Source organism: Marmota marmota, unplaced genomic scaffold (assembly GCF_001458135.2).
Source record: "Marmota marmota marmota unplaced genomic scaffold, marMar, whole genome shotgun sequence".
Taxonomy (NCBI): domain Eukaryota; kingdom Metazoa; phylum Chordata; class Mammalia; order Rodentia; family Sciuridae; genus Marmota; species Marmota marmota.
In genome coordinates this window covers 10,102,432-10,116,302 of record NW_025999942.1, presented here as the reverse complement: position 1 = coordinate 10,116,302, position 13,871 = coordinate 10,102,432, and the positions used below count along the sequence as shown (strand labels likewise).

The window sequence follows — 13,871 nt, the reverse complement described above, 5'->3', positions numbered from 1 at the left end:
TATCCACAAATTTCTAGATCTCTGAAGTTGCCCTGCAGGCTTTTGTTAATATCTTTTGAGGGAGCAACAATGATAAAATGGTTTTGTCTATTTTTTTTTGTGCCAATTGGATTCCAAGTTTTTCAAGCAATTGGATGTGAACCATGCTTTTGAAATCTTCTCTAAGTATAAATCATTTTATTTAATTGGTGCTAGATATGGTGGAACAGTGATCAGTAAACTATCAGGTAGATGGATTTCCTTAAAGAGTGAAGTAGAAATGTATCTATGTTAATCTTCCTTTGTGGGTAGTGTAATCCTTAAATTTATCCACATTACTTAGTAGAGTGCCAACAAGAAGCATTCAGTGCACCTAAGTTGACATTTGTAGAGAGAGTAGCATGGATGAAAGCAAATGTGTTCTCTTCCTATATTTTTCCTATATTTCCATTCCCCAACACCAGACAAGGATCAGGATGAGATATGACTTCAGGTATATTCAATAAAACCAATAAATTCTTATTTTCTGTGCTTTAAGTATTCAAAATTTGAACTGATGAAAAACATGGCACAAATCCTCTAAGTTTTAATCTAATGTTCTGAAACTACATATGTATTTCTAATGAATCTGTATGACTTTTTGCAAATTATTTTTTAAAATGAGCTCTTGATTAGATGGATTATCAACATTAATACTTTTAAGAATAAATAAACTTGTTCAATTTCCTTTGAAATATAAACATACTAACCAGATTCATATTACAAACTGTAAAATTTCTATTTTAGTTTTGGAGAACTTTGTTCTCTCACTTCCTTCTTCTCTATCATTAATACATTCAGTCAACTGAGTTGTCCTCTTCTCATTAAGGACAAGGAATATAATGAAAGGAAAAATAAAGGCAAAGTAGAGAAGCCTACACTTATTTTTCTATTATTACATATTTTAAATCTTTACCAGTTTAATGGCCTCCTGAACTAGATTATTACAGTAAATACAAAGAACCAGAAGAGATACTCTTCAATAAATCACATGAGGAATAAAAATAATTGTGTATTTCACTATATTATTCATAAATCTAACAGCAAGTTTTAAGATATATGTTTGCTCCTAATTTCTTACAAGAGAAATCTGTTATCCAATGTCTCTGAAAATAAATTGTAAATTTAACTTTTACATTTGATGCCACATTTTGATGCATTTTTTTTGCATTAAATAGTACTTACTACCATTAGAGTCTAAAATTTAAGTAAACATAAAAAAATCATTCTATTTTTTTCTTTAAAAGACTTTATTTATTTTCCAGGATAAAATGCTGAGCCCTATAAATTTCCAGGGTTTGTATTCCAATCCCAACACCAGTATTTTAACTTCAAATTCTATTTTTTTTCCCCTTGGAATGTCAATGATCCTCGTGGTTCTCAGGTCACATTTTAAGTCCCCCTTCTGCTCTATTTTATTGTTATGCTGTTGAGCTCCCTTTCCTGAAGAAAGTTGTACCACGACTGAAGGAGTAGGGCCTCCTCCTGCAGGGCTCTCTCCTCCTCCTCAAGAGCGCTGTGCTCTTCTCTCAGAGCCTTGTTCTCCTTTCGAAGGGCCCGCTCCTCCTTCCACAGGGCCTCTTCCTCCTTCCCAAGTGCAATCCCCTCCTTCACCAGGGCCTGTTCCTCCATGTTGATGGCTTTCTTCTGGTGGTGCAGGGCCCTGATCTCCTGGTTCAGAGACCTCATTTCTTCGTCCAGAGCTTTGGCCTCGTTCTGGAAGGCGATCTCCTGCTGCTTGAGGGCCTTGAGCTGAGCCTCGCGGGCTCGTTTCTGTTGCCGACTTGATTTTCTCTGAGTGTTCAAGGCCTTGACATTCTGTTTCTCCAGAGAGGTCTTTTTAAGCTCCCAGAGTACCTGGTTTTCCTCCTGCAGGAGCTGGTTCCTCTCCCGGATTAACTTGTTGTCCCTTCGAAAGGCTTGGCTCTCCCCTCTGAGAGCTTTGTTTTCTCTCCAGAGGGACTTGTTGTCCTCCCTGAAAATGTCGTTCTCCTCTCTGGACGCGCGGTTAGCTTTCCAAAGATTCTTTCCCACTTCGGGAGATTCCTGTTTGACTTGACTTGGTTCTCGGGCACAAGAGCAGAAAGGGGAAAACAACTGCAGTATCTTCTTTTTATTTATCCATTTTGATTCAGAGCTATCCATTGTTCCTTAGTGTGCTGAGCAGAATATATATAGTTGGCTTCTACTACAGGTGAACTCGTGATATTTGCAACAGAAAAAGCCCTAAATGTGTGGAGAATTTCTTCATATAGTTCTGGTTGTGGTGTTGACTTGTATTAGGAGAAATGTGGCCGGGTCTAAACCAGGCTCAGTCCGGCTCACTGGAGGAGAAAGCAGTGAATATATGAATTAAAGTCAGTAAACTAATTATAAGGTTGATATCACTCAAATTGGGTCTAAGTCATAACACGTAAATTATATATTAATAACTTTATCTTGAAGTACATATGGAGTCAATCAAGAATAATGCATGGAATTATTATCTGCATGTCAACTGAACTACTTCTGCTAAATAAATAATCTTCTACTAATCAATTCATTTTCAATAAATATATCATTTATTATTAATATGGTAATGTACTATGTATTATAAAATGTTTCTTGTTATATAAAAAATAACTCCAGTAAGAACTGAAAAACATTTTTAAAAGAAGTTCTGTATCATACTCTTTAGAACACTTAAGAAGGTTTGAATTGTTAGATATTTAAATGAGTCTCACAATTCTGTGATCTCTGAATTCCCTGAACATCTGATCTCTGCTAAAACAGAAAACAACTGAGCAACAACTTATGTCATTTAGGGTCAGAATTAATGACACAATGAGTCATTTGTGTACCATTTGACTGTTTTCTTAGCATGTGGTTTAAGGAAAAAAAAATGAATTTGAATAAAAAGGCTATAGTTGATGTTTTTTATTAAATATGTATTTAGTCCTTACTTCATACAAATTAACATTGACTTAAAACATGATTTATTATTAACAAAATAGCTTATAATGATAATATGTTAGGAGTTTAAAAATGCTAATAAACGCTGTATAATCAAAGGTGAAAATATTTTAAAATTTTAAGACCACTCTGAATAATTAACATAAGGCAAATTTTTATGTTATATTAAGAAACTAAAACTGGTAAATTCTTAGTTATAGTAATTTTATCCTAGATGCATTTGATATTCAACTTATACTTACTGACAGAACAATAACAACAGAGTACTGACTTTGAAAATTTTTTCAAAAATGATAGTTCTGATGAGATATGATAATATTTAACAATTTGGATATCACATGGATACCACAATATTTGATGTGTTATTATGAATTTTAAGGCATAAACTTTAAAAACTTTACATAAAATAGCATGAATAAGACCAAAATACTCATACCTGATACCTGAGTAAAGATTTGTCATTTATTCATCTTACCGTATTTATCAGCAGCTGTTTGCTATATTTCTTTTTTAATAAAGTTAAAAAAGTCTTTTCATTTCCATATGCAAAATCATACTAACTCAATAAAAATAGTAATAGATTCATAGTGGTGTGGAAAGAGAAGAGATGTTAAATGAGAAACATCTATGTGAAACTTTCTTGTTTTCAAATTAAAAGTGAAATATCCACCTGATAACTTTCACCAATAAGTAAATTAAGAAAATGTTTTAGCTGAACCTGTGGCAGCTTCTTTATACTCGTGTTTGTGATGCGTACTCCTGCTACCATGGTAGCTAAAGATTCAAAAATAGTTCCAAAAAACCCAGAACTCAGGGCATTCTGCGTTGGAATGTTATGATTCCTGAACACTAAAGACAAACTGAGAAGCAAGAAGAATATATCCTTTGTCCTTGAACTAGTGAATAAATTGAATTCATAATTTAAAATATTTTCACAAATAATCCACATGTCTAGATGACTTCATCAGTGGGCATTAAGCCACGGGCACTTAACCATGAGCCACATTCTAATCCTTTTTCATATCTTATTTAGAGACAGGCGCTCTCACTGAGTTACTTAGTGCCTTGCTAAATTACTGAAGCTTGCTTTGAATTCTTGATCCTTCTGTCTTAACCTCCGGAGCTCCTGAGAGGTGTGCACCAGGATTTCCCTCAGTTTTATCAACTCTATCATGGTATGATCATACCATACCTGATCACTTTTTTATGAGAATATAATAAATTAAAATACATGTTAAGAACTTAGAAGTTTTCCTGACCCATGGTAAGTGTCAGTCAGCATAAACAACATAGTTATCAATATTTTTTAGGTTCTCTTTTATCAGATTATTATTTCACTGCTTATAGTGAAAAGAACTTTTTAGAATTTTTTACATTCTAAATGTAAAAACATGTTACTAGCATTGTTATTCTAGTATCCTGATTCATGAAATAAAGCATATTTTTCTAAAATTCCTGGTCAAGTTATTTTCTTTATTAGCAAATATATTATTTCAAATTTATTGAGATAAATTACAAATTTCAAGTTGGCTCTGCTTTCAGTATCTTTTAAACAAATTAGGTTTAAGAAAGGTAGGCAAAAAGAAAAGATTCCTTGGCTGTTAATTACATAGGAATGTTAGATTATGCAGACTATATTAAAGACAATTAAATGCCATATTATCATATTAGTAATACTTTCATTTTAGACAGCAAATTCTCCAACTACATAGGTATTTCTAATTACCTTTTTGTAGATGAATCATCTGGTTTTAGGATTTTAATGTATTTCAAGAAAGTGAGTGGCACATGCTATTTTCTATGTACACATGATAGTGTTTATATAATTGCAGAATATAGGGTAGGGCAGAATACAATAAAGATTCAAAATCATGCCCTCAGGAAGCTTCCCATAACTGGTCCCACATTATATAGCATCACTTGTATACACTCAGATTTATTCTCTGTGATTTTTTAGTTAAAGGCTTATCACACAAGACTGCCTAAAATAGTTTCAGAATGGATCAAAACTTTGGGATATTTTACAAAACAGCATTCTAGAATTTTAATGTCTTAACATTAAAACTGATTTGGTTTGACCCAGACTCTAATGCTTCCCATTTCTATGGCTTTTAATATTCTTTCTGAAAATGAGTTGTCTCTGTTATAAAAGTCAGCCTGAAAGACTTGTACCCTAAACACCAGTCATGAAAGGCGAACAGCTTTGTAAGCTCAGATTTAAGAGTCAGAGACTTGTAGGGATGAGGGCGAATTCTTAAAACTCTTCAATTGCTTTTAATTTTTAAATATCTTGTGCTCTGCAAGTAATTTGAGATTCCAATGTCAGTAAACTAGCTCTAGGGACACAAAGGACAAGCATGACCAAGCATGAAAAATATGGTATTATGGGGATTTGGGGAAAACATTCACAAGTAGCATTGTTGTAGTCTAAATTGTGCCAGTAAAATTCATATACTGCACTCATCATCCCCAGTGACTTGAGAATATGACAATATTTAGAGACAGGATCTTTAAAGAGGTTATTAAGATAAAATAAGGCCATGTGGGTAGGTCCTAATCCAACATTGATGTTATTCCACGAAGAAGTTTGGATATAGTCAGACCACAGGGAAGACCATACGAAGAAACAGGGAGAAAAGAGCCATTCACAAGCCAACCAGAAAGACTCAGAAGAAATCAGGCCTTTCAATACTTTTACTTCTGATTTCTAAGACTTTGGAGCTGATAGAAAATATATATCTGCTTTTTGAATCATCTAGTTTGTGGCACTTGGTAAAGATAGTTCTAGCAAACCCATTCAAGCATCCTTCTTTCCTGCTCACTTTCCTGTAACCCAGTAGTGTAAAGTGAAATTTGAAATTAAAAGCACAATATCATTTATATCATCAGTGTCCTACAAAATTAGACATTTAGGTATAAGCATAACAAAACNTATTAACTATTCAGTTCCTTGGCCCAAAAATGTGGTATATATACACAATGGAATATTATTCAGCATTAAAAGAGAATAACATTATGACATTTTCAGGTAAATGGTTGAAGTTGGAGAATATAATGCTAAGTGAAATGAGCCAATCTCAAAAAACAAATGCCAAATGATTTCCCTGATTTAAGAATGCTGATCCATAATATGCTGGGGGTGGGTGGGAGGATTAAATAAACTCTAGATAGGGCAAAGAGGAAAGGAAGAGAGAGGAGAGAGGGGAAGGGAGGGGGCATAGGGGTAGGAAAGATGGTGGAATGCGATGGTCATCATTACCCTAAGTACATGTAAAAGACATGAAGGATGTGACTCTACTTTGTTCACAACCAGAGATATGAAAAATTGTGCACTATATGAATTGTAATGCATTTTGTTGTCATATATTACAAATCAAAATTAAAAAAGAAAAAGAAAAAAAAAAAAGAATCCTGCACCCCCATTAGATGTTGTTGAGCAAACTCTTCCCACTTTAGTTTGTCTCCTGCATCATGAGGATCTAGCATATTAATGGATACCAGCTGGGCTATTTCCTACCTTAATGATGGTCCAAATGAATGCATTGAAATGGTTGTGAAAACAGGAGTTGTGCCCCAACTTGTGAAACTTCTGGGAGCTTCTGCATTGCCGATTGTGACTCCTGCTCTACAAGCCATAGGGAATATTGTTCATGGAACAGATGAGCAGATTCAGGTTGTGATAGATGCAGGTGCACTTGCCATCTTTCCCAGCCTGCTAACTTACCCCCAAACTAATATTCAGAAGGAAGCTACATGGACAATGTCAAACATCACAGTTGGCCAACAGGACCAGATACAGCAAGTTGTCAATCATGAATTAGCCCCATTCCTCATTGGTGTTCTAAGGCAGACTTTAAGACACAAAATGAAGCTGTTTGGGCTGTGATCAATTGTACAAGTGATGCGACAGTTGATTAGATTGTATATCTCCTTCATTGTGGAGTAATAGAACAATTGATGAACTTCTTAACAGCAAAAGATACCAAAATTATTCTGGGTGCCATTTGAAATATCTTTCAGGATGCTGAGAAATGAGATGAAACTGAGCTTTTTTTGTAATGTTTTGAACAACCAATAAAAAAAAAAAACTTGAAATGGATATGGTCAAACATAACCTATACTTTCAAAGGCTGGGCTTTGAGCCATTTCTGACATACATCCCTAAAAACCGTTTAAGAAGAGTATGCAGTTTTCATCTAGAAGGGATGATGGGGACATAGAGTGTTTGTTCAACAAGTAGCTAATCCCTAGCAAACAATGACTTTGAGATTCAGACAGAGCTCTCTTGGACTCCCAGGTTAGTGTCTGGTGTAGCAAATATTTGATGAGTGGTTGTTATGTTTGTAGGCATGGGGAATTATACACAAATGCCACATTGTCCCTGTCACCAAAGAAGTTAATCTTTCTTGGAGAAACCACAGTAAATATATAATTTTAAAATAATATAGCTAATGTAATCAGAGAGTCCAGAATAAAGCTATTTATTTATTTATTTTTAATTTTTGTGTTATTTGAGGTCAAACTCAGATCCCTATGCCTACTAGGCTAGCACTCTGCCATTGGGCTATACCCCAGCCCCAGCATAAAATTTTATAAAGTTACAGAAGATAAATATTGGCCCACCTAGGGGTGGAGTGATGATCCAGGAAACCTTCCTTAAATTCAAACAAAGAACAAAGGGGTAGTGGGGGCTGGGGGGGTATGCAGAAGCAGGGAGGCATAAAACATGAGAAAACCAAGCAGATGGGGTGTTTGGCCTGAGTCAGGCTGTAGTTGCAGATAAGAGTAGATGGCAGATATTAGGCCAGAAAAAAAAACTGAGAAAATTGAGTATAATTATTGAAGAATGTGGAGTCTTAGACAAAATTGAAGCTCTACAGAACCATGAAAATGAGTCTGCCTACAAGGCCTCATTAAACTTGGTTGTATTTTTCAGTAGAGAAAGAGGAAGATCAAATGTTGTGCCAGAAACCTCTGAAGGCTATATCTTCCAACTTCAAGATGGGGCTCCTGGGACCTTTAACTTCTAAGCCATACAGCAGAGGCATAATTTTGTTGTGTACTGTGTTTAATATGTTTGTCTTACTGTTTCTCTACTGAGAATTCTTTTTAAATATGGCTTGTTATTGTAGATTTCTTTTTTTACAACAAAACTATACTTGAGAGTTAGTCTCTGTGTCCTATATTCTGTACCATTGGTCTACAAGTCTGTTTTGGTGCCAATACCATGCTGTTTTTGTTACTATTGCTCTGTAGTATAAGTTCTGGTATAGTGATGCCACCTGCTTCACTCTTCCTACTAAGGATTGCCTTAGCTATTTTGGGTCTCTTATTTTTCCAGATGAATTTCATGATTGCTTTTTCTATTTCAATGTGGAATGTCATTGGGATTTTGATCAGAATTGCATTAAATCTGTATAATGCTTTTGGAAGTATGGTCATTTTGATAATATTAATTCTTCCCACCCAAGAGCAAAGTAGATCTTCATCTTCTAAGGTCTTCTTTGATTTCTTTCTTTAGGGTTCTGTAATTTTCATTATATAGATCTTTCACCTCTTTTGTTAAGCTGAGTCCCAAGTATTTTATTTTTTTTTTTTTGAGGCTGTTGAAAATGGGGTAGTTTTCCTCATTTCCCTTTCTGAGGATTTGTCACCGATATACAGAAATGTCTTAAATTTAAACCAAATGCCAAATGTTTTCTTTGATATAAAGAGGCTGATTCATAGTGGGGTAGGGAGAGGGAGCATGGAAGGAATAGATGAACACTAGATAGGGCAGAGGGGTTGGAGGAGAAGGGATGGGGCATGGGATTATTAATGATGGTGGAATGTGATGATCATTATTATCCAAAGTGTACAGTATGAAGACATGAATTGTTGTGAATATACTTTGTATACAATCAGAACAAAAAAAAAAACTATACTCGAACAGTTCCAAACTATACATACTGTATAAAATTTTTCCTCTAAATGGGTTTCTTATTTCTATGTGAAATTTCATATCTTATAGGGTCCTGTAAATAAAGATTAAATTCTATCCTTCTCTTTAAAAAAATAAAAAATTGTTACTCATAAAAAATAAAAAGAAGGTAATCCATGCCAATAATGACCCCAAACATCCACTTAATTTTGATTTACATTCAAAGGATATTTTTTTAAAAATTATTTTTAGTTGTAATTGGACACAATACTTTTATCTATTTATTTTTATGTGGTGCCAAGGATCGAACCCAGGGCCTCACACACACTAGGTGAGCGCTCTACCCGCTGCATCAGCTCTACTGCTGAGTCACAACCCCAGCCCCCATTCAAAGGACATTTTTAAAATTAAATCAAAGCAAAATACAACCACAGAGATAGTTTGTTTAAGATACCATTTAATTACTTCATAGAAAATTACTTTCTTCCTTAAAACAGTATGAGGCTGCCAAATCCACTCTAGTAGAGAGGAACCTCATGCTATTTGGCTCCTAGGCTCCATCTGCCTTTGTCTGTATCTGCTTTCATCCTCCTCAAATTTCTCTCAAAAGGAGCGCAGAGAATCTGTAATTCATGTCAGGGCACCCAGCCAGATTAGAAGTTGCCAAATATCAACATCAGGCTTTGTGAGAAGAATTAAGTTACTTAAGCCTTCTCAGTAGCATAGCAATGGTATTGTTGGATGAAAGGTTATGCAGTTTGAATCTCCATTTCTACCCTGCTGAGAAAAGATAATTTAGAAGTGAGAGTGTGAGGTTATGGTGTGATTTGGACATTTTACGGTGCCTTCACCTTTTCAAGTGTTTTCTTGCTGTTTTTGTTGTTAGTGATTTTTTTTTCTTTTTATTCCTTAGTTGTCACACTACATCAAGGAGAGTAAAATGTGAATAATTTCACATGGCACCTTTTAAGGGGTGTTGTGTTTCAATGTACATCTTCCACTATTTATAATCCAGTGCTGAAAAAGAGATGACATTCCTGTGTTTCCCTTTGCTAGCATTTTGGCTATTTTCTTCCCACTAAATTATTTTTAGATTGATTTGTGATCAGGGAAGCTTAAAATTTGAAAATGAAACTATAAAATATCTCAAAGACCACATAGCAAGAGGAACATTTAATTCATATTTTCAATATTATTTCTTCCAATAGTAAATGATAACGATAATGATATATCCTCTAGGTTTTCTTTAAGATTTAATACATCAATGTGTAAAATAGAGATGAATGAAAATAGTTGTAATTATTATGTTAGTGTATATTTTGAGTTCTGTCTGGCAAATAAGTATTGTTAACAACAGGAAAAATATTTTGATGCCAATAATTTTTTAGTTTTAAAACTATAAACCACAGATCCTATGGCCCACAGGATTAGAAATTTTGAGATTACAGAATATGTTTCTGTCAGAACATGAGTGCACAAATGGTGAATGCAGGGAGCAGGTCTCAGATTGAAGTGGCACCCCCTTTCTCCACAGAAAAGTCCTCTTCACCATGGCTAATTTTAGGACTGTCAGCAAAAGAGTCCATTGTAGATAAACTTCCTATTTTCGTGTCACCCTGTTTACTTGGCCACTGGCCGAGAAGATACCAGCACTCCAGGTGCTGGACACCCCCTTACTAGTTTTCACAAACGTATCCACCATAGTACTTTGAAGAAATGTGCAAACAAGGCCTCTGGCCTTGAGCTGGGCTTCACAGAGATGTCTACATTTTAAGATAAGTTACAAATGGGCCCATGGTAACAGCTGGCAGTGGGAGGAAAGAAAGGGGAGATGAAGCTCTCCCCTTCTCAGGTGTTGTCCTTGAAGAGTTAACTTGCCCAGAACAGTGAAAGCAAAAGCTGCTTTTATGTGAACTTCTGCAGACTGTGAACTTCTGAGCCCCTCCCCTTACACACTGGGTATAAAACTCTGAAACTCAGTGAACTCGGGGTTCAGGCGATTGATTGATTACAGCAAAGGCTGTACCCTCTGAACTTGGCTGCAGCCAAATAAAACTGTTTCCTGCTATCTTCGGTGCCTTGCCTCGTTTGTCCCTACTACAAGATCAGTAACCTTCATTTTATTCAGCTGCAGGGTCAATCAGACAAACACCTGATGTGGCTCATTTTCAGGGGCAAAATGGCTGCTGGCCACAAGATTCTGGGCTGTCTATACAGCCTTAGCAGAGTCAGGCCATGGGTGGAGTTAGTTACTTTTGGTCAACCCTTTTGGCAGGCAGAGTGTAGGGCCAGGTCTGGGAGGCAGTTTGGTGGCAGAATCATTTAGGGCGGGCACAAAGACAAGTACCTAACCGTGTCCTTATAGTTTCTTTTAAAGTTTTAATCAAAAGAATAAACCAAGTTTTTTTTATTTTTTGAGATAAAATATTGCAAACATTTCTCCAAATTCTTTCTAAATCATTTCCATCCCGCAGATTCATTGGATAAAGAGTCAGAGGGACAGGTTCATTATGTTACCTTAACCAGGTTCCTTGTCTCCATTAATATTTAATAATAGGCAATTGCACCAATTGGTTCTGCCTTTTGCCTTTAAAGAATCAAGTTTTCATATTTAATTTCAATGAAGCTTTAGACCAAAAGTGATTTGCACAAAATGACTCTTATTCTAAAGCCATTTGTAAGGGCAATTTAAATGATAAAGAAAACCAGTCATGGAAATGTCCAGTTATTCTTAGTCATTCAGTCTGATGAGTTTCATTTTTTTTCTTTATTTTTTTTTATTGGTTGTTCAAAACATTACAAAGCTCTTGACATATCATATTTCATACATTAGATTCAAGTGAGTTATAGAGAAAACTGTATTTTTTCCTTTTTTATTTCCATACCCTGTGGGTATAAAATTCACTGTAGATAAACTGTTTAAGGAAACTCATGAATTTCTAATATCTAGATATGCTGGAGTTCTATGGTAGAGAAAGTGTGAAGGTGGTCCCCTTTATGCTTTGAATATAGCCCTGCCACTGAATCTTATTATCTTATTTTTAAAAGGACATGTGTCTTTCTCTTCTATCTATCTATCTATCTATCTATCTATCTATCTATCTATCTATCTATCTATCTTCCTATTTTCTCCCCCTCCCTAATCTCAGTGGAAATAGGATTACCCTTTTCCCCTAACCTAGACAGAATTATCTGCCATTGAGCACACACCCATTACAGGAATGAAGTAATTCAGACTTTGGGAGTGGCACCAGAAGATCTCAGAATTTACTGTTTCTCAATCCCATCTATGTATATCAAAGTGCATCAATGCATTCTACTGTCATGCATAACTAATTTAAATAAATAAATAAATAAATAAAAAATAAATAAATAAATAAACAAATTACAACTCCAGACAGACAACACGTGACATGTAGCCTTTGAATATCTTCATTAAACTCCCCTATTCCCCCTGAGAGATAGAATCACAGCCTTTGGACAGGAGTCCCCTGTTCTTCTTTGCTAACAAAACATTAAAATATGTTTTTCTTTTTCCTCAAAACTGTGTCCTCATTATTGGATTGGCATTGGGAACAAGGACAGGGCTTTTGGTAACAAAAGGACCACACGAGTCTAACATATTTATAAAACCATTATGGATATTAAGGGTTGAAAAATGGAACTACACTTTTATTTGTTTATTATTTCTTTATTGGTACTGGAGATTGGGCCCAGCTTTTTCTATTATTATTATTATTATTATTATTATTATTATTATTATTATTATTATTATTATCATCACTGAGCTATATTCCAAGGACTTTGTATTTTTTATTTTGAGACAGGGTGTGTCTCAGTTGCTGGTTTTCTTGCTAAATTGCAGAGTCTGTCCTCTTCAACTTGCAATCTCCTTTCTCAGTCTCCTAAGAAGCTGATGTGTGCTATACAACAGCTAAGGAGATGCAATTTTAAAGAATAAGAAATAGTTTGCAACTTAAAGTAACAATAAATGCCTTTTTAAACCATCAAGGATAGCTGGAAGAGAATTTAAAAATAATGCAATCCAACATCTGTCTTTCAGATGGAGATTCTGATGTGGAGAAAAATGCCCAGCATCTTGCCTAAGAGCAAAGATTAGTAAGAGAAACTTCACTACATACAAGTTCTTTGACACAAAGATCTGATCATGGTGCACAATTTTTTTGATATGTTTTTGTATCCGATTCGCCAGAATTTTATTGAGGATTTTTGCATCTAGGTTCATTAGAGATATTGGTCTGTAGTTTTCTTTCTTTGAAGTGTCTTTGTCTGGTTTAGGTATCAGGGTGATGTTGGCCTCATAGAATGAATTTGGAAGTTCTCCCTCTTTTTCTATTTCCTGAAGTAGCTTGAAAAGTATTGGTATTAAGTTCTTCTTTAAAGGTTTTGTAAAACTCTGCTGTATACCCATCCGGCCATGGGCTTTTCTTAGTTGGTAGTCTTTTGATGGTTTCTTCTATTTCCTCAATTGATATTGGTCTGTTTAGGTTGTCTATATCCTCCTGACTCAATCTGGGCAGATCATATGACTTAAGAAATTTATCTATGCCTTCACTATCTTCTAATTTATTGGAGTATAAGGATTCAAAATAGTTTTTGATTATCTTCTGTATTTCTGAAGTGTCTGTTGTGATATTGCCTTTTTCATCCCGTATGCTAGTAATTTGAATTCTCTCTCTTCTTCTCTTTGCTAGCATGGCTAAGGGTCTGTCGATTTTGTTTATTTTTTCAAAGAACCAACTTTTAGTTTTGTCAATTTTTTCAATTAGTATACAAAGAACTCAAAAAATTAGACAATAAGAGAACAAACAACCCAATCAACAAATGGGCCTTTTGCTGTTGTTTTGCTCTTCTTTTTCAAGGATTTTGAGATGAAGTATGAGATCATTTATTTGTTGGTTTTTTCTTTTTTTAAGGAATGAACTCCAAGCAATGAATTTTCCTCTTAGAACTGCTTTCA

At 34.9% G+C, this 13,871-nt stretch overlaps 1 protein-coding gene and 1 pseudogene across 1 annotated transcript; one reads left to right on the top strand and one right to left on the bottom strand.

Moving 5' to 3' along the window:
• Window positions 1-1,327: 1,327 nt before the first annotated feature.
• On the bottom strand, window positions 1,328-2,309 carry LOC107153273 (golgin subfamily A member 6-like protein 6). Its single transcript, XM_015498813.2, has one exon. It carries the CDS (start codon window positions 2,161-2,163, stop codon window positions 1,429-1,431), a length of 735 nt encoding a protein of 244 aa, XP_015354299.1. The 5' UTR covers window positions 2,164-2,309; the 3' UTR covers window positions 1,328-1,428.
• A 3,201-nt stretch (window positions 2,310-5,510) lies between these two features.
• On the top strand, window positions 5,511-8,000 carry LOC107153272 (annotated as a pseudogene).
• Window positions 8,001-13,871: the final 5,871 nt, after the last annotated feature.